This window comes from Paramisgurnus dabryanus, chromosome 3 (assembly GCF_030506205.2).
Source record: "Paramisgurnus dabryanus chromosome 3, PD_genome_1.1, whole genome shotgun sequence".
In the NCBI taxonomy this organism is placed as follows: domain Eukaryota; kingdom Metazoa; phylum Chordata; class Actinopteri; order Cypriniformes; family Cobitidae; genus Paramisgurnus; species Paramisgurnus dabryanus.
This window is the reverse complement of record NC_133339.1, coordinates 17,786,639-17,813,777: the sequence shown is the minus strand read 5'-3', so window position 1 is coordinate 17,813,777 and position 27,139 is coordinate 17,786,639. Positions and strand designations below refer to the sequence as shown.

The window sequence follows — 27,139 nt, the reverse complement described above, 5'->3', positions numbered from 1 at the left end:
GTGCAATGGATGTATCTTATATTAGAGGCCGAGGGCATTATCAGTTGTGAGTGACATTACATTGCTTAGTGACCTTTGAGGGCAAATATGTTGTTCATTGATCCGAATGTCAAACCACTTCATTTGAGCTATTGGAGTTTGGAGAAAACATGCTTAATGGGATTACATTTTAACATGCATCCACACTCAGCTAATTTAGGTCTATGAGAACAGAGTATATTTAAACATGAGAAAGTTTAACCTGCAAAATGTCATGGTTATGCAGGTTACAAGAAAAACTAGTAACTTAACCAACTAAATATTGGAAAGGCATTTTCTCACTAAAAGCAAACTTTACGGGAAAGTATTAGTATTGGAACATAATTTTGTAACTGCTATGAGAATAACACAATTGTGACCCTGGACCACAAAACCAGTCCTAAGTAGCATGGGTATATTTGTAGCAATAGCCAACAATACATTGTATGGGTCAAAATTATTTTTTATGCCAAAAATCATTAGGATTTTAAATAAAGATCATCATATAAAGATATTTTGTACATTTCCTACCATGAATATATATAAAATGTATTTATGATCAGTAATATGTGTCGCTATAAGGACTTCATTTGGACCACTTTAAAGATGATTTTCTCAATATTTAGATTTTTTTAATAGTTGTATCTTGGCCAAATATTATCCAAATAAAAAAAAGAACCTTATGACTGGTTTTGTGGTCCAATGTCACATTTAGAGTTGAGGATAATAAAATAAGAGAATGCTAACAGATTATTTGGCTTGGTAAAATAAACCATGTGTTGTGCCTGAGCAAGTTGAAGTAAGAGAGAAAGAATTATAATTTGAATTTAACAGCCTAGCTGTTATTACACTTAACCGTAATTGTACCTTAATTAATGAGAAAGATCATATTTCATTGAGATGTGCATTGCAATGTTGATTTTATAAGGTACGAGACGCTGTGCTTTATCGTGAATAAGTAAGGGCTGAAGGGACCCCTTCAGCCGTTACTTATTCACGATAAAGGCAGCACTTGCCTCAAGTACCTTATTGCTTTTATAAAACGGTTACCACAGAAAAATTAGTGCAACTTTCATGAAGTTAAATCAATAAAAGCATTCCTTCCGCTAGAAAAAATTGTCCCTGACCATGAACAAAAATGTGTTCCAATGTGTAATATGCATGAAAGGTCAAATAAAAACAACAAACCGATACGTGTGGTTGCTAAGGGTGTTGATAAGGGCGCAGTGGTAAACAGAACCGTTGGGTGAAGCGGTCATAGCCGTGTTTTATCGTGAATAAAGCACACCTATTGACCAATCACAATCAAGGATTGGAACTAACCGTTTTATAATAAAATTTATAAGAGCTTATGCATTGAAAAAAACTATTGGACTGATTGTCTACATAAAGTTTAAATAGAACCAATGCAATAAATTTGACAAGCTATGCGTAATTGCTGGTTAAGCTAAATTGTTGTATAATTGAAGTGAAAAAAATAAAAAATAAAATGTGTGATATAGATGTACACTGCCAAATAAAAAAGTTAATGTGCTGCTGGTTACTATTATATCTCTATAGCAGAATATCAACACTGGCCACCAGGTGACACTAGACTACATTAAATTTGAAGTAATCACGAACCTGTCAAATTACTTTAGTTTTTTATTTAAAGGGGACATATCATGAAAATCTGACTTTTCCATGCTTACGCGCTGTGATTGGGTCCTCAGTGCTTCTATCAAGCTAGAAAAAAGATCAACACAGTAACTTAGTTTTGGTAAACCATTCTCTGAAAGCATAAGAAAAATAGGTCATTGAAATTTGGCTCCTTTTGTGATTTCAGAAGGAAATAATATTGCCCCTTAATCTGTACTATCTAACAATGGCACTGCCATTTAGTGCAGGGATCAGTTCATTTGCATTTAAAAGGCACACCCATTTTTGCTCACACCTAAATAGTGGCAATTTTAACATGCTATAATAAATTACCTATGGTATTTTGAGCTAGAGCTTCACATATATACTCTGGTGACACCAAAGATTTATTTTACATCTTAAAAAAGTAATGTGAATGTCCCCTTTAAATTGTTTTATTCTGTGCCCTTAAGTTTATAATTTTTTTATGGAAAATTGGCAAAACTATTAATGTCAAGCCTTAGCATATACCTTAGCATTATATTTAAATAAAGCTCCTCACAAAATATATCATTTTATTTTCAAGAGCAGTTTTTCAAAAAAATAAATAAATAAACACTTTGGTCTGAGTTTAGGGCACGTGGGGTGTTTCTCAGCCAGGATCGAGGGCCACTAGGGGGCATCAACAAACTTCCAATAGGGCTTCAAGATGACTTCACTCATTTAAAATAAGACTAAACAAGCATTATAATTTTGCAAAAAGAAATTTGCAAATAAAATGTTTCCAAGTGTTTGGTTATTTTATAGCTAACACACAGCTTTCTAGTCATACCAAGCTCTAGAATATTTTATTGGGTGAAATTTGTGTTTCAGATATTTTTATGGACAATGGGGAGACAAAAGGATGAAGTCAAAAAGTTGAAATTTACTGCTGTATGCTGTATGGCACCCTGTGCTAATCTATACATTAATACTGAAGGTGTCATGTGTCACTGTACAACAGGGAAGTGAACTGCACTTCCTATTTCCTCGCGTTACTGCTGTTCAGTGACCCAGCCTGAAAACGAGAGGATGAAAAGCGAAAGAAACGCGTCGGGCGTGAAGTTTTTCTATGAATAAAGTGCATTACAGTGCATGTTACTGTGTCTCGGGTTCGAATCCGGTTGCGCGCACAATGGCAGCGTCGCGCTCGCGGGCGTCGCTTTGATTTAACCGGAACTTTTGCGTTTCTCAAGTTTTATAGGTTGGTGGATGAAGAGATATCAAGATGAAGAAACAGTTTAACCGCATGAAACAGCTCGCCAACCAGACCGTCGGCAGGTTTGTGTTATTTTACAAAGCTTGTACTCTGAACTAAAGTCGGGAGTGTCATTGGGTTTGTGTGTGGACCGAAGTATCCAACAGACTTAAACACATGCAATGCTTGCTATGCAACAATATACAGCATTTAAGATGTCATTTAAGAAAGATCTCCTGCTGGTAGACACGTAAAATATCATTGTGTGTTTGGAGACATTGTATCCACATGAAACTGCTGTAGTGCACTATATGATTTATTACAGTGTAGTCAACTGTATTTCTAGATACTATAATAGTGTACTTAAACCTTTACTTCAGTAGAAATTGAAGTATACCACAGTATGTAGCCTACTGCAGCGTTTCAATTTCTTTTGTAAATACTTTATAATACTATGGTATATTAAAGTAATTATTTGTGAAACAAAATGATGGTTACTGTAGCAAATCCATCGTTATTTAGTTTGAACTATGGTTTAACTATGTTTTTATCTATAATAAAACCATGGTTAATTTTCCTAAGGGGTATAGTGAAGTTAACTATAGTAAATAAATACTATAAACTAAGTAATCACAATAATAGTAAATTAATGGAGCTCTAATGCTGTTATGGGTTTGTAGTACTAGTTGCATTGTAAGGATTATGAATGAATGTGTGTGTGTGTGTGTTTCAGTGTTTGTCAACAAGTTTTACTAAACATAGAAAGCTCAGACAGTAAACCCACTGTTCAATGTGCACACCACTTTGCGATTTCAACATCACCATTTTAAATTTTCTGCTAAAACCTCCATTTAATATCTAGCTTGCTGGAATATTAAGTATGTAGGAGCACAACATTATGATTTTGTTTGCTGTTAAATCTAACTCCACCCCTGTCAGGTATTTCTTTTCAGAATGTCATGCTTGACCTCATCTGAAAGCTGGGGTAGGCCATATTTTGAAAGTGCATTTTGAAAGCGTCTTCACATCCGGATAGCAATAAATAAGCAATTGAATAATATTATTAAACATAAGCCCCTGGAGAAGTCTCTGGTATGTAATATGTCCGTCCAATCATTGCATTCGGAACGATGGCTTACTTGTCTGTCACTCAAAGCATTTGCACAAATCTGTGCACCCTGCTTGCGCAAACATCAGACATCATCAACATGAGACTTTGTAGAGTTGAAGATACTTTGCTAGTCCATTTATGTTCAGCTTTTTTTCTATTTCTATTTTCTATTTGGCTTTAGAGATCTGTCCTTCTTTTATATTTTCAAAACTAGCTTGATATTGCTAGCTGCTTCCCCAACTTTAAACTAGGCCTACTTTTGTGGTCTTCATTGTGATCCTATATGGTTTCTGAATGATTTTCATAACCATCTAAAAGCCTTTTCAAAACATCTGGGCTTTAGATCTGCTCTCAAATTCTGATTGTAAGTCTGAGTATCATCGCGTATCATTTGTGTCTGTCGCACACAAGAGTACAAAGCAAATTACACACCATAGTTTCATATCTGTGGTTTAGGGGTTTGTTAAAATGCCCAACCCCTGTAGAATTAGCAATGACAATAGGATCCCTGCTTTAACAAACAGCACTAATAGTCCATTCATTCTCACTGCAGACAGCACTGTACAGTGGTATTTGTGGGATAGAGTTGACATTTACGTGGCTCAGGGAAATAACAAAACTTCAGAAATTGCAAGAGTTGTTGTAACTTGTTTCCCTGCGGTTGTTTCATAAGAATGTCAAGGAACGACATGTATGATTTGCCTTTCTTTCCACATTTACTTCTGTATGGGTGAAAGGGTTAAAATAGTGCAAAATAGATGCATTCCTCAGTAACACTTTACAGTAAGGTTGTATTTGTTACTATTAGTTAATGCATTAGCTAACACACGAAATAACAATGAACAATACTTCTACATCATTTATTAATCTTCGTTAATGTTCATTACAACGTTTTTTAATAAATTTTTTAAAGGGGCACTACACTTTTTTTGAAAATATGCTCATTTTCCAGCTCCCCTAGAGTTAAACTTTTGATTTTGAATGTTTTGGAATCCATTCAGGTGATCTCCGGGTCTGGCGGTACCACTTTTAGCTTAGCTTAGCATAATCCATTGAATCTGATTAGACCATTAGCATCGCGCTAAAAATATCCAAAGAGTTTTGATATTTTTCCTATTTAAAACTTGACACTTCTGTAGTTACATTGTGTACTAATTAAAAATTTGTGATTTTTTTTTTAGGCAGATATGGCTAGGAACTATACTCTCATTTTGGCGTAATAATCAAGGACTTTGCTGCTGTAACATGGCTGCAGCAGGCGTAGTGATATTACGCACTGCTTGAAAATAGTCCCCTGCTATTGAAAGTAACCAAAGGGACTATTTTCAGGCAATGCGTAATATCACTACCTAGCCGCCTGCTGCAGCTCTATTAAAAATGAGATATAATGATGTTAACCGAATGCGCTTGACATACTATACTATACGTTCATCAAATACTTCCACTTTGTTATTGTATAATTTTGACTTCTTTTGGTGAAAATCCTACATATTGTGGCTCTAAGTTTCTTTTCTTTTATATTAGATTATTTATTCCATCATTCTGTAGATTTACTTTTGTGTGAAGTAAAGGTGTGGACAGCTGGTTCATTCATCATGTGCTTGTCAAAGTCTATCACACCGTGTGATGTAGTTTCAGACTAATCTGTCCCATCTCTCATTGAGACTTTCAAAGACGCCACATTTAGATACAGTCTGTAAAGTTATAGCCTCAGCCTCTGTGATATCATTGCGGTTCCAAACGGAAAAAAATACAGAATTGTGCAGAGAGGTGTGCCATTATATTTTTACGTCACAATATAAACGAAAAACCCAGGGCATATCTATAGGGGCCAAAATATCATTTCATCATAATATCAATATTTTGACTTGAGCAAGGAAGCAACCACCCAGAACATGCTATCAACCACAAAGCAACGCAACACTCAGAACACCTTAGCAACCTCATATCAGCACCCTAGCAACCACTAAACATCGTATTGGTGAGGCTGGAATAAGTAATTTATTTCGTGTCCGATACAAGATAAATTGCAAACTATCCACACAACATGCACAACAACAAACATACAACTTTGGAAACTATAAGTGGACATCTGTGTCTTATTTCTAAAATTGGCTGATTTCTTGCTAATTGCTCGTTTCTGATGGTCATGGATTCAAGAGTTCTCTTCAGGGTCATTTTTCATCTTGACATTTAAAAGAGGTCCATAATCCAGTGGTTAGGTCTCATCAACTGCCCCAATGTAGTTTAGCAGTAGTTCCTTAAACTAAAAACAGATGTTCAAGTGAGCTTGATTAAATGCGGTAGATCTAACAACAGTTTTTCCTACGAACGCTGGACTTTGAATTAGCCCAGGGTCAGGCAGTATATTAGTGTTTTTAAAACGGAGTTATTAATATGAAATATGAGCAGAAAGAAGTGAGATTTTAAATAATGGGGTGTAATTTAGTCCCTTTAATGGTGACCAAGTGCCGACTGTGATTAATGGACAGTCCTTACTCTTTAACCTTTTCAATTTAGCATGCAGCCAATGTAAAAACCCATGGTATTGTAGGGTCAGGCTAAGTTAAGGGGTATACAAAGGTATAACATGGACTTAAGAGGGTTTTATTATATGGATATATAATAAGGATTATATTTGTGACCCTGTCTGTGAAATCCAAGCTTAAGTCTCATAATCCACAAATCAAAGTTTGATTTCACATTGAAATCAATCTTTTGCATGACCTTACTCAGTCAATATTAAAGATATCAAGGTTTTATTTTCACACAATTTTCTCTAGTTTTATGTTGAAAGATAAACAGTTAATCACTAAAAATGCCTGTAGCTGGGTTTTTACAGGCATATGAGTTTCAGTCCTAATGTCCCCATGCTATATTTACTATACACACAATTCACACCAGCGTTGGCTATATATTCTGTGTTGCTTACAAATCATTAATAATTCAATACTTGTTACTTTTATGCCATACGATTTAGGGCTGGGAATCAGATTTGAGATATTTGTAGACTTCTAAGATGTCAAAGCATTTCTGGTTACAAGGTACTAAAACAGATATTCATAATTGTGCTTAAATGTGTTGAATTGATGCTGGTATGCTGTACTCTCCTTTGATTTTTTTCTCAGATGTTGGCTGCGGTATTTCTGGAGGTTGATATATAACCCGATGTCCATTTACTGAACGCAGGATCAATGTTAATTCAGTATTGATGAAAATCTAAAAATTTCCTGCATCCCGATGTGTAGATATGCTCAGCTGTAACAAGACCTTGTGGATATTTTCTAGTGTTACAAGAGCCTGGACTGTGTCATCTATGATCTTTTTCTCTTTCAAAACGACAGACACAGTGACTTTAATTTCTAAGGATAACTATTGAGAATTTAAAGGTGCCATAGATAAGAGTTCTGTACATGGTAATGACATATTGTCAGTCTCAAATGCGATTTTTTTCTCCTTCGTATGTAAACCTTGTGCATGCAAAAGACCGCTGGTATTCATATCATAACACCAACTGTGGCGTTACAGGCACCAACATTAAATAACATCTTACACATTAAATTAAGTACAACTACTAAATTAGCCAAAGTTTAACTGAGTTAGCACTAGAGCTGCACGATTGATCGTTAAAAGATTGTGATCTCAATTCGACCCCCCAGTCGATCTCAATCCAGCATTTCGACGATTCAGGTTATTAATTACATTTTCAAGGAGGAAAGATGCAGTCTTGTCAGTTCTCTCGACAACACGCAATTACAGCGGCCGCGATGACGTCTGGACGTCACGTTTTTTATTGCGCAAGCCAGATGCGCTGGTTCAGCGGATGCTTTCACCGAGAAGTTAGACTGAAAGAAACAGAAACTAAGGACAATGAGTGAGGCAGAGCAATGCGCAGGTACGTTCGACAAGAACCTTGACATTGTTTTAGTACCAAAAAGAGGATCTTATTCCGGATCTTATCCCTTCCAAAAGGGTTTTTAGCACTGGGGAAAACATTGGCTGCCACACTTGCTGTCTTTGCACTTGACTTCTTACATTACATTTCCTGTATTTTGCCCAAGTGGTCTAGTGAGCGTTAAGATTAAGCAAGCAAGTAGATTTATTCACCCGAAGGACGTTCACGCCGCCAGCGAGAACGTCAAAAAACGCTCTGACACTCAAATGCATTCTCTGGAATCCTCTCAAGTGGATGTTTCCGCCTACTGATTGGTTGCCACCGAATGTTTCCACCTTGCGATTGGTTGCTGCCGAACCGCGTCATAGCTCATTACCATAAAGTAATGTCAATCCATGTGGCAGCAATTTGCACCAAAACGTAGCCTATTCGTTTTTTTTATTAAGGCTACTTAAAATGGATAATTAACATTTTTCTTTAAATAAAATGAATAAGTAATCACTCTACAATTAACATTAACTAAGTTTAAAGATTATCTACACTTATCTGAAATTTTCAGAAGCATAATTCTTTGCACCTGTAAAAACTAATGTTAAACTAATGTTCAGGGGTTGTAAGTCTTTAACAAAGTTCTTGAGAATCGTGAGAGTATCGCGATCTTTATTTTAAGCAAAAGAATCGTGATCCTCATTTTATACAGAACCGTGCAGCTCTAGTTAGCACTTAATGCTATATGCTAGCGTTTAGACTGAAGTTCTACCATTGACATTACAGTTATGTTTTGCAGGTTCATATTGAAAAAACACAATCTTACCACTTAGAAAGTCCATAAAAAAATCTCCAAACAATTCATTTATCCTCAAATACTAAAATGAGCCACTCTGAGAAACAGCCAGTCACAGCAGAGCTCAACATTATTATTCATGACCCTTTCAAATAAGGTAATAATACACCATTTCATTCTAAAGCACAATTCTAGGGTTAATTATCCGTCTCTTGATAATTTTTGCACTTAATAAAGCCACATACCTTCTAAGTAGATATCACTGAACAATTAAACATGTTATTTCAATGCATTTTTTTGGCACCTTTAAGTGTCAGGAACTGTTAAAATATCAATCCAAGAAAGCTGTTGGCATCTCTTACGCATTTGAAAAGCATCAGAAAGTTATATTGGAGCTGTAGGGTTGATGGTTTTTCAGGGCTGGTAAAGGTTCCTGGTTTATATGATATTAGTCTCTTTAAAAAGTTCACAGAATCATCATGTGAAATTTCCACTGGCTGTGGCCGCATAGTGATAAATAAAGAGTCTGTGCTATAAAGATGATGAATGCGAATGGCTTTGTCCGCTTTACACCAGAGCTCACATACCAACTGCTGGCTCAGCAGTTTACCATATGGAAAAAACAGGAAACTACCACTAGTTTTTCAAGCTGTATGTCTGCTCCTAGATTCCCCCATCGACAGTCATGCTTATTGTTTTATTGTAAGCGTGTGTGTGCGTGTGTGGTCCTGTGTCCTCTTTTTGTACCTAACATTATCAGACATTTATTTGTGAATACAAAACTAAAACCCATTGCCTGCGGTCTAAACCAAACCAGTCATTCTTAATTGTAAATGTTTAATTTTGACTGTGCAGTACTTTGTAGTAGTTTTATGGTCTTTGGCCAATAAGAGTTCCCACCTATAATTTATGGAGCCCCACCCTCTTTTGATGACAGGATTATGTGTACAGAATCAACAGCCCCGCCCCTTTTTGCTGCTGTCATAACAAACAGTGTGATGTTTTGTGTGTGTGGCAGCTGGAAAATAAAATATTTAGTAGTTTAGTACAATAAAGAGCTATATTTAAATGAATGAAAGATGATGATGAATGCATTTTTAAAGTAATTCAATGCATTTTATCTCTCTAACATGTAAGGCGTACACCGAAGCATTGTGCTTTTCTCTTCGCATGCTTTTACTGGCCTAACCTGCTTTATACCTACTTGGGAATATCATAAATCATATTTAATATTACTCATTTATTGTTTGTCTATGTAAACACTGTTTTCTATATTTTTGTCCTCAGAGCAGAGAAGACAGAAGTTCTGAGTGAAGACCTTCTTCAGGTGACTAATTCCTCTTTTTTTGGCTTAAAGTCGCAATGAAATTGAAATGAAATGTTTTGTTTTGGAGTATTGTGGTATTTTAAAAGAAAGCATATGCCCTCATAATCTTTAATCAAATACGCATCCCCTCTTTTAAAACGATCTCTCTTTAATTCTGGTCATATGGTATGGCAGGTGGACAGGGTCTGGGAAAGACCACAGCAAATAGTAACATGGCCCTTCAAACAATCCTATCAGTTCTCAATGGACAAATTTACCTCAATTTAGTTTTAGTTTCACTCGGATATACTTCACCACGGGACAAATAAGACAGTCACTACTTCCGTTTCATGGCAACTTTAAAAAAGACTTTATCAGCTTAAAGGGGCCATGACATGAAAATCTGACTTTTTCCATGTTTTAGTGCTATGATTGGGTCCCCAGTGCTTCTGTCAACCTAGAAAATGTGAAAAAGATCAACCCAGTAACTTAGTTTTGGTAAACCATTCTCTACAAGCACATAAAAAATAGGTTGTTGAAATTTGGCTCTCCTTATGATGTCAGAAGGAGCTCTTATTATAATAATAACACCCATTAATCTGCACTATCCAACCACAGCACTGCCATTTAGTGCAGAGAAAAGCACAATTGAGTTTTAATTGCAACAAACCACCATCATTGTGATCAGTGTTTGAATTTCATCAGCTCATTTGCATTTTAAAGGACACACCCAAAACGGCACTTTTTTGCACACACCTACAAAGTGGCAATTTTAACATGCTATAATAAATTATTTATATGGTATTTTGAGCTAAAAATTCACATATGTGCTCTGGGGACACCAAAGATTTATTCGACACCTTAAAAAAGTATTGTGCCATGGCCCCTTTAATCTTAATGGGGAAAGTACTTTAGATACTTTTTGCTGTTTGCTTCAGGAAATACATATCTGGTTCCCTTTGTGTCATTTTTATCAGCTATGAATGTGTGACTAGATTTGAATTTCCTGAAGGAAACAGCGACACTTGTCTTAGTTATACGTTTCGGTTTTGGTTCTGCATAATGCCCATCAGAAGAGCTGCAACTGTCATGAGTCACGGCATGTACACATCTCTTTTTTAGATAAAAACAAAGCTTTTTGCATTTTAAGATAAGTCACTTGACATCTCACTGGAGCAACTAATGAACTTTCAGCTGAATTTTAAGCCCCTCCCCAAATTAATAATTTTCTTTATTCATACAACTGTCATGAGTCACGGCATGTACACATCTCTTTTTTTATATATAAAAACAAAGCTTTATTGCATTTGCCTTTAAGTCACTTGACATCTCACTGGAACAACTAATGAACTTTAAACTGAATTTTAAGCCCCTCCCCAAATTAATAATTTTTTTATTCATTTGTTACTGCCATATTCAATCAAATTGCTCCTTTTTTTTGTATTCTAATAAAGAGTCTTAGAAATACATTTATGTGACCCTGAACCACAAAACCAATCATAAGGGTTGATTATTTTTTAAATTAAGATTTATAAATTTATATTTATATATATACGTTTTTTTAGGACAATATTTGGACAAGATTTGAAAATCTGGAATCTGACTAGGGGTGTCACGATTCTTCAAATTCTTTATTCGATTACATTTTTTTTTTAATTCTAAGGTCACGATTTGATTCTCGAGTTTTACTTTTTTTAAGAACAGGTTGCTATGCCATTTTTAGACTAGACTTTTATGAAATCTAATATCTGACCTTGAACACGGAGATGCCCTGCCATGTTAGTTGTGTTGCCAGTGCAAAAATATGGTACACACACATACCTGATAAAACCAAACTTCCTGTCAGATGAACATTCCTGTCAGTACTTTGCACCTTAAAAACGCGCTTTTATTACCGTCAGACGAGATTGTGAGACTATACCCCAATAAGTCATGTTTAAATGCTGTTTTCATAAGAAACTGAAATAAGTTGTTGTTAAACTTAAACAGATCTCAGTTCAGAGAAACGACCGGTCCGGTCACAGTCTCCATTCTGCTGTGTTTCAGCTGAAGACGGGAGGCGCGTGCTGTTTTTTGTTTCCCATGTAAGGAGCAGCTTGCGTTGTGTCTCCTGCATCTGCCATGCTATCTTTTGACTGGCTGTATTTAGCGAAGTTAGGAAGATTGACTCGCAGCACTCATCACGTGTGTTTTTTTTCAACTTGGCAAGCCGACCGAATGTGACATGGGGCGTGGCAGCATCGACGCTTCCATTTTTTTTTATTCGAAGTTCGAGGTTGTGACTTAATTTTGTTCGATAGATTTTGATTTAAAACCTGACACCCTTAAATCTGAGGGTGCAAAAAATTTAAATATTGAGAAAATTGCCTTTAAAGTTGTCCAAATGAAGTCCTTAGCAACACACATTACTAATGATAAATGATTTTTTATATATATTTATGGTGGAAATGTACAAAATATCTTCATGGAACATGAGCCTTACCTAATATCATGATTTTTGTTCGCAAAAAAAATCAAAATATCCATTAACTTCATGTGTCCGAAAAGGAGCGGGATGAAGCAAAAGCTTAAAATTGCAAAAAAAAAAAAAAACATATCTAATGGTGACAATTTGCACATGAATATATATGAATATTTAAGCATAGTGCTGTGCAACAGATGGACTGTACTCTAATAAATCCTTATCTACACATTCTCTTAAACATTCCTCATGATTTAGCTGAACTTTGGTCCTGGACGTTCTCCATTTCCACAATCTCTTTTCTCTCACACCCTTCACTCCCCCTGGCATGCTGTAGATAACTGGAAAGCAGCTCGCTGTCTGAGACTTAATCGATTTAGGTATTTTTTACATTAACATAAAAAAGCTTTAAATATCTGCAGCAGGACCAAGCAACAAAATCTGTATATGTTTAAGATAACCTAAGTGCTTCATATCAGTGTCAAAACCAAGATATACCTAAAGCAAACATTCACAAGCTACAAAAAACACCACAGTGTGTGTCGAGTTCAGACCTGTCTGCTTTTGTAGCTATCAAACTTTGCCGGGTTTTGTCCCACTAAGGGGAAGTAATTCAAGCCTGACAGACTCTCGCTGAAGGTTTATACAGTATGCTGCACTTTCACCTTCATTCATGCGTTCTGCGTCTAAGGGTCAAAGTTTAACAGCTTGATTGCTCGGCGTCTTATACGTCGCCTCTGGTCTACCAGCAGGGAAAAGAAACCGGATAACAGCCCACAAACTCTGTTTAAATGACTCCAGCAGAACAGCGGTTTGGATATCTGCTGGGTTTTGAAGGGCCGCCAGATAGGAAGGCAAAAGTGTTGGCAGACGGCCCTGTAAGAGCTCCAGTGTTGGCGAGTTTGACAGGCAGACTACAGTGTTTCTGACCATTAAATTCTGCCACAGACTGGTGTGACAGCTGGTTTCAGATTTATAGTTATATAGAAACAATGTGGATATATGTATATGTGACCCTGCCTGTGAAATCTAGTTTAAAGTCTTATAATCTAATAATGAGATAAGGAGCATCAACGTTTGATTTCAATCTTTGACATACAGCTAATGTGGTTCTTCAATGGCATCATGTAGCAGCTTTATTTTTAAGAGTGTATGTATGTTTATATGTATTTAAATATATCAAATATCTGTATGACTCAGTTTCTGTTTTGGTGACCCGACTAGTTTGAAAATCATGCAGTCTGAACTCTGCATAAGTTGTTCTAACCCCAAACCCAAGCGATTGGTAAAGAAAAGAGAAACCAATAGATAAAACGATACGAAAAGATGCACAATATGAAGTAAATGGGAAGGACTGACGTATCGTATGCACGCAATATTTGCACGACTTTTCACACTGCGTGCATTTATACACAAATCGTGAGAATAGGCTGAGCAAACAGATTTTGGGACCAAGGCGGCAACATTTTTGTGATTTATAGTTTTCTGAAAGTCAAAAAATTTTCTGGAAAAAAAAAGTAGCGAATTGCAGAAAAGTTGGATGCATGCGCTCATGTTTAGCACATAGACTGTAAAAAAGATGGATGTAGTGTTCGTGATGTCACCCATTGGTTTCTGAAGAGCGTTTTTGAAGCTTAAAGGTCACGTTCTTCCTGATCCCATTTTTTAAACCCTAGTTAGTGTGTAATGTTGCTATAATAGCATAAATAATACCTGTAAAATGATAATGGTTTGGACTACAGCCCTCTACTTCCTGCTTTAATGACGTCACTAGAACAGTTTTTTGACTTAACTCCGCCCACAGGAATACGTCAGTCGCAAGCTAAGCTGCTATTGAATCAAACCGCACTAAACAAGCTACACAATCAGAACTCGATACGTATTTATGAAGGAGGGACTTCACAGAACAAGGAAGATATCAGCCCGTTTTGAGGACAGTGAAAACAGCTCTATACAGATAAATAAATTGTGTGAAAAATACAACGTTTTTACACGTGAAACATGACCACATGTTATATTGCGCACTGTTAACACAATCAAAGCTTCAAAAACACAGAAAGAACGAGACTTTTAAAGTAGGCGGTGCCTGCCGTCGCCATCTTGGTCGCGCGTCACCGCACATCACTCGCGGATAATCGAAAATGGGTAAAAAGTCGGGACGTGGTTGAAGCTGAGGTGGCTGGTTGCTGAAACCACGCCCATCTAGTTCAACCCTAGTGACAGCAGTGGCAGTTCACCCATCACTCAAGTGGCCACGCCCTTAATTATGCAGAACTTTAAAGTAAACTTTAATATAATTTAAACGGATGAGTTACAAAAAAATTCACCCCCTCACAGTTGTCATGAAGGGCAAAATGAGCTATATAGACCAAAAACACTTTTTGTACCAGGCTGTAAACATATTATTTTCTACTGTAAAGTTGGGCCTTTTAACATGGAGGTCTTTGGGAATTGACTCAGCATCAAGCGACCAGTTGATGAATTGCAGTTTAATCACTTCCATATTGGCTTCATCAGAGAGATCGGAAGGTTGCCCCTCGGTTAAGCACAGGGACGGAGAGAGACAACTGCTTCACAGTTTAATTGACGGCCATCCTCTGCTTTATTCTCATCCGTTGGATAAAAGCCAGGCTTAAATATAGTTGTATTTGGGTGCGTCTGGCTTCATGCGTCGCCGCAAGAACCATCAAAGTACCGCGAGAGCGACGTGAGAAATCATACGAAGGAGTCTGCTTTTGAATGGCTCATGCTGCACTTTGATGTCATCCACCTGTCGGTTCTTGCGGTGCATTGTGAAGCCAAAACACACATACAGTATTTGTGTGTAGTTTTTGCTTTTGTCAAATAGTGGAGAAACAATGGCACATTTTTTTAAAGAACGCATGAATGTTTTCTTAACATGACAATTAAAACCAACAGTGATAAAAATTGACAAATGCTTTGCAGTACAACGCTCCTCTCTTCCTATTCGTTTTTCCTTTTCCTCTTAACACATGCAAATACACACTAGATATTTATTCCCATTCGATTGATGCTGTTTTGAATATTGTTTAAATATATTGCTTCCCTTTCATGCATAGACAGATTTGAATCAGTTATTGCAGCTTGTACTGCAAGTCTTAAAGCTCAGTTTACTTTGGATAAATGCATCAGCTGAATGCATAAATGTAAATCTCGAATACAAAAGCGAAGTGATTGTAATAGTGCAGAAGCCTCACTCTGCAGGTTTCACTTCCTCCGTAGCCGTCTGAAGCTATTTGAGGAATAGTGTGCGAGCACTTTCAAGGTTATTTTTTGCGCGCATATGCGTGAGAGGGCCAGCAAAACATTTATGTCGATCATAGGGCTTGCGACGTAGGAGTGCTTGCTGTAATGTGAATGCACTTTAGATAAAAACATCTGTCAAATGCGTAAGTGTAACTGTCTCTGCAAAGCAAACCACAGCAAGTTTGTCCGCTTTCTGTGCCAGCTCCGTGCATGAGGACGAGATCCAAGTTACAGATGAAGTGGTTTGTGCCTAAACCATAAACAGACTTTTGCTGGGACCACATAGGCCACATCCAGTCCCTGACCCAGTTGTTTTGAGTCAGATGTGCATCCCCTTTTGTCTAAGCATTGTTGATGTAAGCGACGAATAAATGATTATATTAAATACAATTTACCTGCAAGATGTTTTAAACGCAAAACTTCAGCAAAATAAAACAACTTCACCTTTAAACACAGACACCTAAGGTTTAAGGAGGAACTGCCCTAGACTGTCGGAAACAAAATACTTGACAGACAGTATGTCACATACTGAACCATGCAGGTGAACATGCTTAACTTGGGCTGTCTACATGTGCTAAAGTGCATTTGTGGTTGTAAGACTCTCATATGTGTGGATGCTGTTGTTCTCGAGTTATTTTTACACAGCACGCTGTTTGAATTTTGTCACACTTTTGGGGCCATGGGGTAGACGGAGCATAAAAGCTTCCTCAAAAATGCCAACAACCACCAAGATCACGGTTGCATTGTGGTAACATGATTTGAGCATGCAAACCCCACTTGCATTTACTTCAGAAAATACTTTTAAAGCAATTCCCCCTGTGGCCCCTGTAATTGCCACGACGTATAACCGCAAACCTGAGTCACAATACAGATTAGAGGGCTTTAAACTCGGTTGGGTCCAATTTTGCTAAAGTTTTCCAAAGCAGAACTTCACAGCTCACATAAAATGCAAATCCCTAAAAATCTTTCTCCAAAACTCAACATCATGACTGGTACAACATGTACTTGGCTTCCATGCTTCAGTGATTTCAGGAAATGCACAAGAGGAATACATATAATGCATAATAACTGGAAACGGGGAATTACGGGGAAGTAAATGATTACATTGATTACAGATCGACCGTCGACTGGAAACGGTGCGGCAGGTCTCCCACAATGCACACAAGAGGATGGTCACGTGCCTGCAGGGTAACCAGGGTATGGATGTGGAGAAGAGACATGTAAGACACGACTGCCACTTACTGTAGCTTTTCTTCCAGTAAAAAAAAAAACATTTTGCCTAATGCATCTTTGAATTTCAGAAAAAGCTTCCGCTCACGGCTCTTTCCCAATCCATGCTGGAAGGAGGAGTTCAACTCGGAGAGGATTCTCTAATAGGGTGAGTTTATGAGCTCTTGGACTCAACCACACGTTCACTCCCGCCCAGCTTGTTATTCACACCCATAATGAGAGAACTTCAAAGATTTGCGACGGCTGAGTCAACTGTCGAGCGTATTTTCAGGAACCGAGTGTTTCTGTTGTCTGTTCGGTCATGTGACCAAACATACCTGACTCATCTGTTTTTTCAGACAGGCAGTGTATTTACTGTAAGAGCTGCTCAGCAGGGAAGGCCGACGCTGTTAAAACACAATTTGTGAAGTCTAACGTCAGCATGGGGGAAAAGATTGTGTTATTGTTCGTGAAGGAAAGTGTTACCTCATTGGTTCATTGTGTTAGTGAGAGATCACATTAGGCTTGCTGGAATTTCCTTGGCTGGTGTTTATTTTTGTGTGCAAATAAGTACTTTAATACTGAAACGGCATCTGTTAACCAGTTATGTTTTAGGAAAGATGCATCAAGGTAGGCCGACCAATATTTTCCAGCTGCGATTTCAATTTATCGTCATGAAAGCATGAAAAAGATGATTTAAATAAACAGTATTATGGTCTTTCTGTAGCTCAATTGGTATAACATTGCGTTAGCAGTGCTAAAGGTCATGGGTTTGATCCAAGACATCACACATACTGATAAAATGTTTGTAGCTTGAGTCACTCTGGATAAAAACATTAAATCAAATGCATGCATGCCAGTGTAAAAGGTTTGCTGCATAATGCAACATTTTTCTCAGGGTAAAATTAAATACTTGCCCAAATAACATAAAATCTGTATTGTTAAGTATATTATGGCAGACATGCATGGGAAAAAATGGTCATTCAACAATGATTTAAGCCATGCACACTGAATAGGAGTATTTCAGAAATATTTGATGGCAAAAATAAGCTATAATGGCTGTCTGCATTAAAAACTGTTACGTCAGTTAAACGTCATTAAAACTGTTATGCAGGGTTTCCCGCAGAAAATGTGTTAGTTAAGGTGGTAGGGTTGTGCCGGTGGGCGGGCCGGGGGCATGGCAATCATAGGGGAGGGGTGTACGCGTCATGATGAAAATATTTTTATTTAAAACACCCAAATTAAACTAAATTTTGAAGAAACGATGACAGAAAATGAACACATACTAGATTATTAATTAATTAAATGTTTTATCAACAGGCTAGTTATCCTCCAGACAGTGACGGACCATGTTTTTCTCTCATTTCGGCCATGTGGCGCGTGCCCACTCGCGGTGTGAAGCGCGTCCACGCTATTCTCAGAGATGCACTTGACAGCCTTTTGTGCAGCGAATTATTTTTTTTTGGACAACCTAGTTAAGGTGGTAGGGTATCCCAGCTTAGGTGGGCCGCCCGAACTGAAAAGTGTTGCGGGAAACCCTGGTTTTGTGTCGGGGTCCATTAAAGTCCATTAAAATGATAAAAATCCTGGAATGTTTTCCTTACTAAACATAATTTCTTCTCGACTGAACAAAGAAAGACATTTTGGATGACATGGTGGTGAGTAAATTATCTGGATTTTTTTTAAGAAAATGGACTAATCCTTTAAAACGTTGTGAAAGTCATAAAAATGCTGGCACTGGCTGGCAACTTTTTTTTAAATGCTGGCAGGGAAGAAGTTAAATGGATCCAATCCATGTTCAACCATCATACCCCTAAACCTGATACTTCAGCCCACTATCTGACTTCAGGATGAATGTTGTTATAATGAATATTGATAATTAAGAAATGTCAGGCTTGATTAAAAAGTAGTGCCGATTGTTTGGGATGTTAAGAGTAGTTTCAATAAATCATACTGCATGTCTCTATTGTGTCTACAGAAAGATGATGGACCTGTGTGGACAGGCCGAAAGTAGACTGGCCTTCGAGCAGAGCCAACATGAGGTTCAGATTGAGAGGGACGTTATAGATCCTCTCAACCAACTTGCAGAGGTGCGTCCCACCAAAGACCTTCAAATTTCCTGAAATTTAAAGGAACTATGTAACAAACATCTCTGTTTTTGTGTTTTGAAGGTGGATATTCCTAATATCCTAAAGCACAGAAAGCATCTAGCCAAGCTCGTGTTGGATTACGATTCTGCAAAAGCAAGGTGCGTATGCAGATGTGATTGACCTCAGCATTACATTTCTTCTGTCGTACTATAAACACACAATAATAAGGTGGCTGTCTTTGCTCAAAATTATCAGAATAATGACATTCAAATGCACATTGTACGAATGGCTAATCAAAACAATACTGTTAATAACCATAACGCAGGTATGTCCAGGCCACAAGAGCATTTCCTACTGCAGCAAACGCTCAAGCAATGGCTACCAAAGTTGATACGCTTAAAGATGAGATGGATGAGGCCCAGAACAAAATGGAAATGTGCAAGGTACAGATTTTTTGAGGTTATATTTCTGTAATAATATGTTGTTGCTATGATATTTGGAAGAAAGAGCTTCATTTGATGAATAATTACATTTTAAAACAAGATTAGTTAGGCCTTAGATGAAAGATAGTAATACTTTCATACTGGTAAGTAAGTGACTCAGTTTCAGTAAAAAAATGTAAATGTCCAAATCTTTTTTTAATGTTAAATTTGGTGCGTGACATTGTGATCACATTAACCCTTGTGTTTTTCACTATAGGATCAGCTGGCCTCAGACATGTACATATTTTCATCGAAAGAGGGAGAATACGCCCGCTATTATGTTCTGGTGATGCATCTTTACTGCTTTCTGAAGCTTCATTTGTACTGGTTTAAAGGTGAAGTGTGTCATTTCTGTGCCACTATCAGCCTTTAAGACCCAAAGTGCAAAGATAAAGACTATTTTAAACATTATTGAAATACTCCTATGCCTGTCTGCTGTCGGCCAGTTCAGAATTTACGCACTTCACCTTGAACTTGGATTTGTCACTCGATTCACACAAACATATTAGTCCAACCTGTACTTTTAAACCGGTTTCAAGAACTGAGTGTTAAAAATCTGCAACATTCATTTTGGGAAGATCTTCCTAAAATGTGACCCTGTCTGTGAAATCCAGACTTATAATCTAACTATGATATATGGAGGATTAAAGTTTTATTTCACTCATTGATTTCAATTTTTGACATGACCTTTTTACTAAGTTTGTACAGCCTGGGAAGTGCTAGCCTGTTTAACATCACAATCTGGCCATTTAAAGAGCATGGGGTCAAAATGACCCCGAAGAACACAGATGCTACTAAATGTGTAGAGGACATTAAAAAAATTTTAATCAAGTAAATTTTAGGTTTACCAACTTGTCCTCATTAAATTGGGAAAATGTATTAAATCTGAAGCAAAAAATTATGTTAATCATGTATGTACAGACGTTAAACTTTGAATGGGGTCAAATTGACCCCAAAGATAATAAGAGGGTATAATGAATGTGTCAGTCACATGTTATGGTAAAAATCTTTACATGCATTCATAACTTTTTTTATATTTCACAGACATAGTAAACCTGTAACATGTTGTGTTTGTCTTGACAGTTGTTAGAAGCACAAGCTGAATACCACAGAAAAGCTCTGGCTTGCATTGAAAGCGCCCTGCCCAATATACAATCACAGCAAGGTATAATTTTACCCATCATTGACTTTACAAACCTCACTGAGGTCATCTGAGGTGGTGTTTAATATTAACCACTCACATAAGTGCTTCAGAAAGTACTGAGAAGCATTGCTAACGCAAATCAAGTACACATGTGAAACAGTTTTTACATTTATTCTCCAATTTTTAAAATAGTTCAAATTGACTCTTATAAATATGAACCAAATGGACAAGCAATCACAATAGGCTTTTATTGGTCATGGATGAGCTGTAAAATCAATTTCTCTCTTACGAAAGCCTGCCCGGTGGCCAACACAATGTATCCTGTTTCACCTGCTTGAAATCTTCCACACACCTATCTAGTTACTACTACTGAATGTTTCCTGTTATTACTCAAATTATACAGTCAATTTTCTCTCTCTCATCCGTTTATCCTACATAGATAAATGGACGGAGAAACCAGCGTTTGGCACAGCTCTGGAGGAACATCTGAAACGCAGTAACCGTGAGGTCGCTCTGCCTTTAGAAGCTTGCGTCATGATGTTGCTAGAGACCGGCATGCATGAAGAGGTATTAACAAAACCTAACATTGTTTTCATTCCCGAGGGAAAGTTACTGCACTTTGTTATTGAATACAGAATGACTGGTGGAAAACAATTGCCATGTTTTTGTCTTTAAAATATTTAGCAACTTTGGAACCATGTGATTATGAAAAGCAGCTACTTGCGACAGTCGAGCTTTTTGGTGTTTGCATAGGCAAAAGTTCTGAAGTATTTAAAAATGGAGCAATTGCATATGTCAACCTTATACAAAATTTTTAACCAAATGTATTTAAACAATACTGATATCTCAGAAGTTTTTTGTTTAAAGGGGACATATAATAAAAATCTGACTTTTTCCATGTTTAAGTGCTATAATTGGGTCCCCGGTGCTTCTATCAACTTAGAAAATGTGAAAAAGATCAACCCAGTAACTTAGTTTTGGTAAACCATTCTCTGCGAAAAATTAGGTTATTGAAATTTGGCTCCCCTTGTGATGTCAGAAGGGGATAATAACATTCCTTAAGCTGCTCTATCACTGCCATTTAGTGCAGAGATCAGCTCATTTGCATTTTAAAAGACACACCCAAAAACGGCACATTTTGAGCTAAAACTTCACATACTGTACATACTCTGGGGACACCAAAGGTTTTTTTTACATCTTTAAAAAGTCTTTAACATCCATAATACTGTTTCTCCTCATAAGTGCACACACAGCAATTAAAATAAAACACATATTTTTTGTTCTTTGAAGAGCCGTTTCTTCTGCATTTGTTGCTTCTGATATGTGCATTTATTTCTGAACATTGTGAAAATAGTTAAAGGAATATTCCATTTTCTTAAAAGAAAAATCCAGATAATTTACTCACCACCATGTCATCCAAAATGTTGATGTCTTTCTTTGTTCAGTCGAGAAGAAATTATGTTTTTTGAGGAAAACATTGCAGGATTTTTCTCATTTTAATGGACTTTAATAGAGCCCAACAATTAACACTTAACTCATCACTTAACAGTTTTTTTCAACGGAGTTTCAAAGGACTATAAACATCCCAAACGAGGCATAAGGGTCTTATCTAGCAAAATGATTGTCATTTTTGACAATAAAAATAACAAATATACACTTTTAAAGCACAACTCCTTGTCTAAATCCGGTCCAGTGCGACCTAACGTAACTGCGTAGTGACGTAGGGAGGTCACGTGTTACATATATAAAACGCACATTTGCGGACCATTTTAAACAATAAACTGCCACAAAGACATTAATTAGTATCAGTTGACATACAACAATGTAGGAACGGTCCTCTTTCAACACTTGTAAACACTGGGGCGGAGTTTCGCGTTCGTCCTCTGTGACCTCTTGACGTCATGACGTATTGCGTGGGGTCACGTTGGCGCATCACGACCAGATTTAAACGAGAAGTTGTGCTTTAAAAGTGTATATTTGTTATTTTTCTTGTCAAAAATGACAATCGTTTTGCTAGATAAGACCCTTATGCCTCGTTTGGGATCGTTTATAGTCCTTTGAAACTCTGTTACGTGTTGATTTAAGTGTTAATTGTTGGTGTCTATTAAAGTCCATTAAAATGAGAAAAATCCTGCAATGTTTTCCTCAAAATACATAATATCTTCTCGACTGACTGAACAATGAAAGACATCAACATTTTGGATGACATAGTGGTGAATAATCTGAATTTTTCTTTTAAGAAAATGGAATATTCCTTTAATTAATTTTAACAGAGCATACTATTACATTGAATAGTGTGTCGAGATGGGTAACAGTACATTCACACAGGGCGTAAGCGTTAACTCTTGACGGAAGGCGTGTCTGAAGCTTGGCCAACAGCCAATCACAGTGGCTGCAACATAAGGCGATCTGATTGGCTGACGCATGTGTTGGCGCTTGAAAATTTAAGAAATGTTCAACTTCTGCCGCGAGTACTGGCAGTGCCGCGACGTTGACCGATCCACAATTCAGTTCGGAATTCAATTCAATTCGGAACGTCACCCATTAAAAGTAAATGAGATGCAATAATGCTTACGCCTCGTGTGAATGCAGCGTAATTGTTGATAACAAAAAATTACAAGCAAGAATTTTCTCTAATGCTTTTTTTTCTCCTTATCCTTTCCAAACTCAAATTGTCATTACCAAACTCAAGAAAGAGAATATATATATATATATATATATATATATATATATATATATATATATATATATATATACTGATTTGTATATATATATTAGGGCCGGGACTCGATAAAAAAAATTAATCTAATTAATTAGAGGCTTTGTAATTAATTAATCGAAATTAATCACATATAAATATTTGACCTGAGAACATTGAGAAGTTATTTTTTCACATGGATTTTTAGTATACCATGAATAATGACTGAATACATAAGCTTAAGCAACAAAATATTGTTTATTTTTGTTCAACCAAGTCGTTGTACCCGGAGTCAGGCTAACGTCCACGCTAGCTGCTATATGTTTTGCATTGAGATGATACTTGAGGCTCGATGTGCTGCGGTGATATGTAAATTCCTTGTTGCATAGCTTACACACAACCATGCTATTATCGACGCTTACATCCGTTCAGTTTTTATATAAAAAATGTCCCATCCACAGGGCCAACCAAAGCGATCTCATCAGCTTCTTCGTTCATGTGGTTTGTTGTTGTCTGAAGTCATGAACGCTAGTTGGTGCTCCAGTATAACCGGTCCGCCGAAACTCATCCAATGAGAAATGTTCCGCGGTGCAAAAATAAGTGCGGTTAAAATGCGTTAAAAATCTTAATTAACGCGTTAAAGTCCCGGCCCTTATATATATATATATATATATATATATATGTATGTATGTATGTATGTATGTATGTATGTATGTATGTATGTATGTATGTATGTATGTATGTATGTATGTATGTATATGTATGTATGTATATGTATGTATATATGTATTTATTTTTTTATTTATTTATGTCTTTCTTAAATTTGGCAATGATAATTTGGGATATATTTATAAATAATACTGATTTGTGCATTTTATCCACAGAATTTCCATAAAGTATGTTATACTTTTCACCTATATATAACACATGTATATTTGCCTATTTGTTAGGAGGTTTATAAAATCATAAACAAATGGTTCAATATATTGATGATAAAAAAATCCTGATCAATTGTATTTTAATTTTTGACTAAAAATGTTGCATCCGAAACATTGAGATTCCTCAAAAGTTCATTGCCTTTTCCCGAAAAGTCCTGTGCCCTGCAATTAATCATCTTAAAAATTCTGTTTATGTGTATGTTTATGTTCATTCAGTTCACTTTTGTTTTTCTTAGCTGAACCCAGACCAATGTTGCCATTAATAAAAATGACACAAGACAATAATTTCTCAATGAAACCATTATGAAAGCATTTTAAATGTCAGTCTCTATTAGGAATATTTTTTATGGTTCATGGTCTAACAGTATTTCCTCTGATGGCAGGGTTTGTTTCGTATCGCTGCTGGAGCGTCTAAACTCAAGAAGTTAAAGGCGGCGCTGGACTGTTCCACTTCTCAGTTAGAGGAGTTTTATTCTGACCCTCACGCTGTAGCCGGTACGGTTTGGTCTTACTGTATCTTCTGCTTATGTGTTCGTAACCACAGACTTGCTTTATTAGTTTTATTTCAGCGGTTGTGTGAAATGACATTTCTGCATTTAGAATTGACTTCCCAAAAATGCAAGTGTGAATTTACTTTTTGTTTGAAACCACACCAGTTGGTTAACTTCTGCCACTGTTATTCTGAAACCTGGAAGATTTCAGTTCTGTTCAGCAGTGTTAAAGTAGCACAAAAATAGGCAGAGTTGTCTTTCAGTTTGAATGTGATGTTGACTCGACAGTCATGATGGTATCTCGTGAAGTGTATCTGAAACTGCAGTGTGTGTGATAAGGACTATCGTCACCATCTGATGATAATTTAAATGAGTAGCAGAACAATGGCATGCAGAAGCTTAGATCTGTTTGATATTGGGTTTTTGTAATTACTTCCTTGTGTTTCTTTAGGAGCCCTGAAGTCTTACCTGCGAGAGCTGCCTGAGCCTTTGATGAGTTATCAGCTTTATGACGAGTGGATACAAGCTTCAAAGTAAAACACATTTATAGACACTGCTTTCTCTGACACAGACTTACTCTCTTGTTTCTAAAAAAATTATTTAAGTATAAAAAACTCTCTCTCTCTTTCTCTTCTGCAGTGTTTCTGACCCTGATAAGAGACTTCAGGCACTTTGGGTTGTGTGTGACCAGTTGCCAAAGGCCAACAAAACCAATTTTAGGTTTGGGATGCCACAGCCACTTGTTACTATTTCAGACTTAATTGAACATTTTAACAACCGTTACCATTCTAACAAGTAAATCTGTATCTGTGAAGGTACTTGATGAAGTTTCTCGCCAGGCTTTCTCAGGACAGCGACATCAATAAGATGACCGCGAGTAACATCGCCATCGTACTGGGACCCAACTTGCTGTGGGCCAAGACGGAGGGGTTAGAAACACACCCAGAAAAAAATGCCTGTCATGAAACTTTTAATATACTCAAAATGTTTTTCAAAGCTTAGAGTGGATGTTTTTTTTATTTACTTTCACTATGATGCTACTGACAATATAAAAGGTCTTATACTAGTGTCCAGGTTTGAGGATGTTTAGCGCAGTTTGAGATTTTATCTCTGGTTTTGTTTCTTTCTCAGAAGTCTTGCTGAAATGGCAGCCACTACCTCTGTTCACGTGGTGTCTATCATCGAACTGATCCTTCAGCATGCAAACTGGTTCTTCCCTGAAGGTAAGATTGACATTTACTATACCTGTAGTTGTTAAAAAAAACTTGAGTCCTTTTCATTGTATAAAATGAACCAGCTGCAGGCATTTTAGAAATTAACTTTTTCTACATAAAATCAACAAGATTGTGAAAATGACTTTAAGTCTTTCACCGCCAGAGTTTTAAAAAAAAGTTGCCAGCCAGCGCCAGCGTTTTTCATGATTTTCACCAAAGTTTAATGCCTTCCAGAAAATGTTCTTCTTTAAATATATAAACATACAATATACCAAATGAAAGAACAGACCCTCTGCTTTAAAAAAAAAACTTTCATCCTACCTTCAGTGGTTCTTTTGTAATCAGCTTTTGAATATGGGTAGGTTTCTGCAAAAACACCACAATTTGAGCAAAAAGCAGAGATAATTCCATTTTTGTGACGGAATTTTCATAGAGTTCCCATTCAGAGCGATCTTTAAAACAGACACGGACATGCAGCCGCTTGCCATAGGGCAATACTTCCGGGTTTAAAAAGTTGCGGAAGGGCGCCACCTGGTGGGTAATAGCGGTATTGCAGAAAGACGGAAAATCTCGTCATTGGCGGGGAAGCGTTTTCTCTTAATTGACGAGATATCTCGTCAATGGCGGTGAAAGAGTTAATATTTTTAATATTGACTGAGTAAAGTCATGTCATAGATTGATATCCATGAGTGAAATCAAACTTTGATGCTCTTAATTCCATAATAATAATAATATGAGACTTTAGCTTGAATATAACGTTAAAGGTACACTCCACTTTTTCGGAAAATATGCTAATAATCAATCTCACCTAGAGTTAAACGTTTGATTTTTTAGCTCAGAGCCCTCTCCTCGGACAGCACGCCAAATACGCATATCATTAATTCTATCTGACTTATTTGTAAGTGTGAACTCTTTAAACTCTTCTGTAGTTACATTGTGTACGAAGACAGACAGAAAATTAAAAGTTGTGATTTTCTAGGCAGATATGGCTAGGAACTATACTCTCATTCTGGCGTAATAATCAAGGACTTTGTTGCCATAACATGGCTGCAGGAGGCGCAATGATATTACACAGTGCCCGAAAATAGTCCCCTTGATTACTTTCAATAGTAGGGGACTATTTTCGGGCACTGCGTAATATCATTTGTTTAAATCTAGAAAATTAGCATATTTAAAA

General features: G+C 36.8%; 1 protein-coding gene across 2 annotated transcripts in view; it reads left to right on the top strand.

Moving 5' to 3' along the window:
• The first annotated feature begins 2,634 nt into the window (after window positions 1-2,634).
• arhgap17b (Rho GTPase activating protein 17b) overlaps window positions 2,635-27,139 on the top strand; it is a 38,925-nt gene continuing 14,420 nt past the window's right edge. For both annotated transcript variants that reach the window (XM_065252941.2, XM_065252940.2), the window contains exons 1-15: window positions 2,635-2,955; window positions 9,950-9,989; window positions 16,812-16,916; window positions 16,998-17,074; window positions 18,884-18,995; window positions 19,077-19,153; window positions 19,321-19,438; window positions 19,695-19,763; window positions 20,561-20,642; window positions 21,061-21,188; window positions 24,641-24,752; window positions 25,200-25,281; window positions 25,388-25,468; window positions 25,564-25,677; window positions 25,880-25,971. In XM_065252941.2, coding sequence (XP_065109013.1) covers window positions 2,903-2,955; window positions 9,950-9,989; window positions 16,812-16,916; window positions 16,998-17,074; window positions 18,884-18,995; window positions 19,077-19,153; window positions 19,321-19,438; window positions 19,695-19,763; window positions 20,561-20,642; window positions 21,061-21,188; window positions 24,641-24,752; window positions 25,200-25,281; window positions 25,388-25,468; window positions 25,564-25,677; window positions 25,880-25,971 — 1,342 coding nt within the window. In that variant the 5' untranslated portion in view covers window positions 2,635-2,902. The remainder of the gene's footprint in view (window positions 2,956-9,949; window positions 9,990-16,811; window positions 16,917-16,997; window positions 17,075-18,883; window positions 18,996-19,076; window positions 19,154-19,320; window positions 19,439-19,694; window positions 19,764-20,560; window positions 20,643-21,060; window positions 21,189-24,640; window positions 24,753-25,199; window positions 25,282-25,387; window positions 25,469-25,563; window positions 25,678-25,879; window positions 25,972-27,139) is intronic.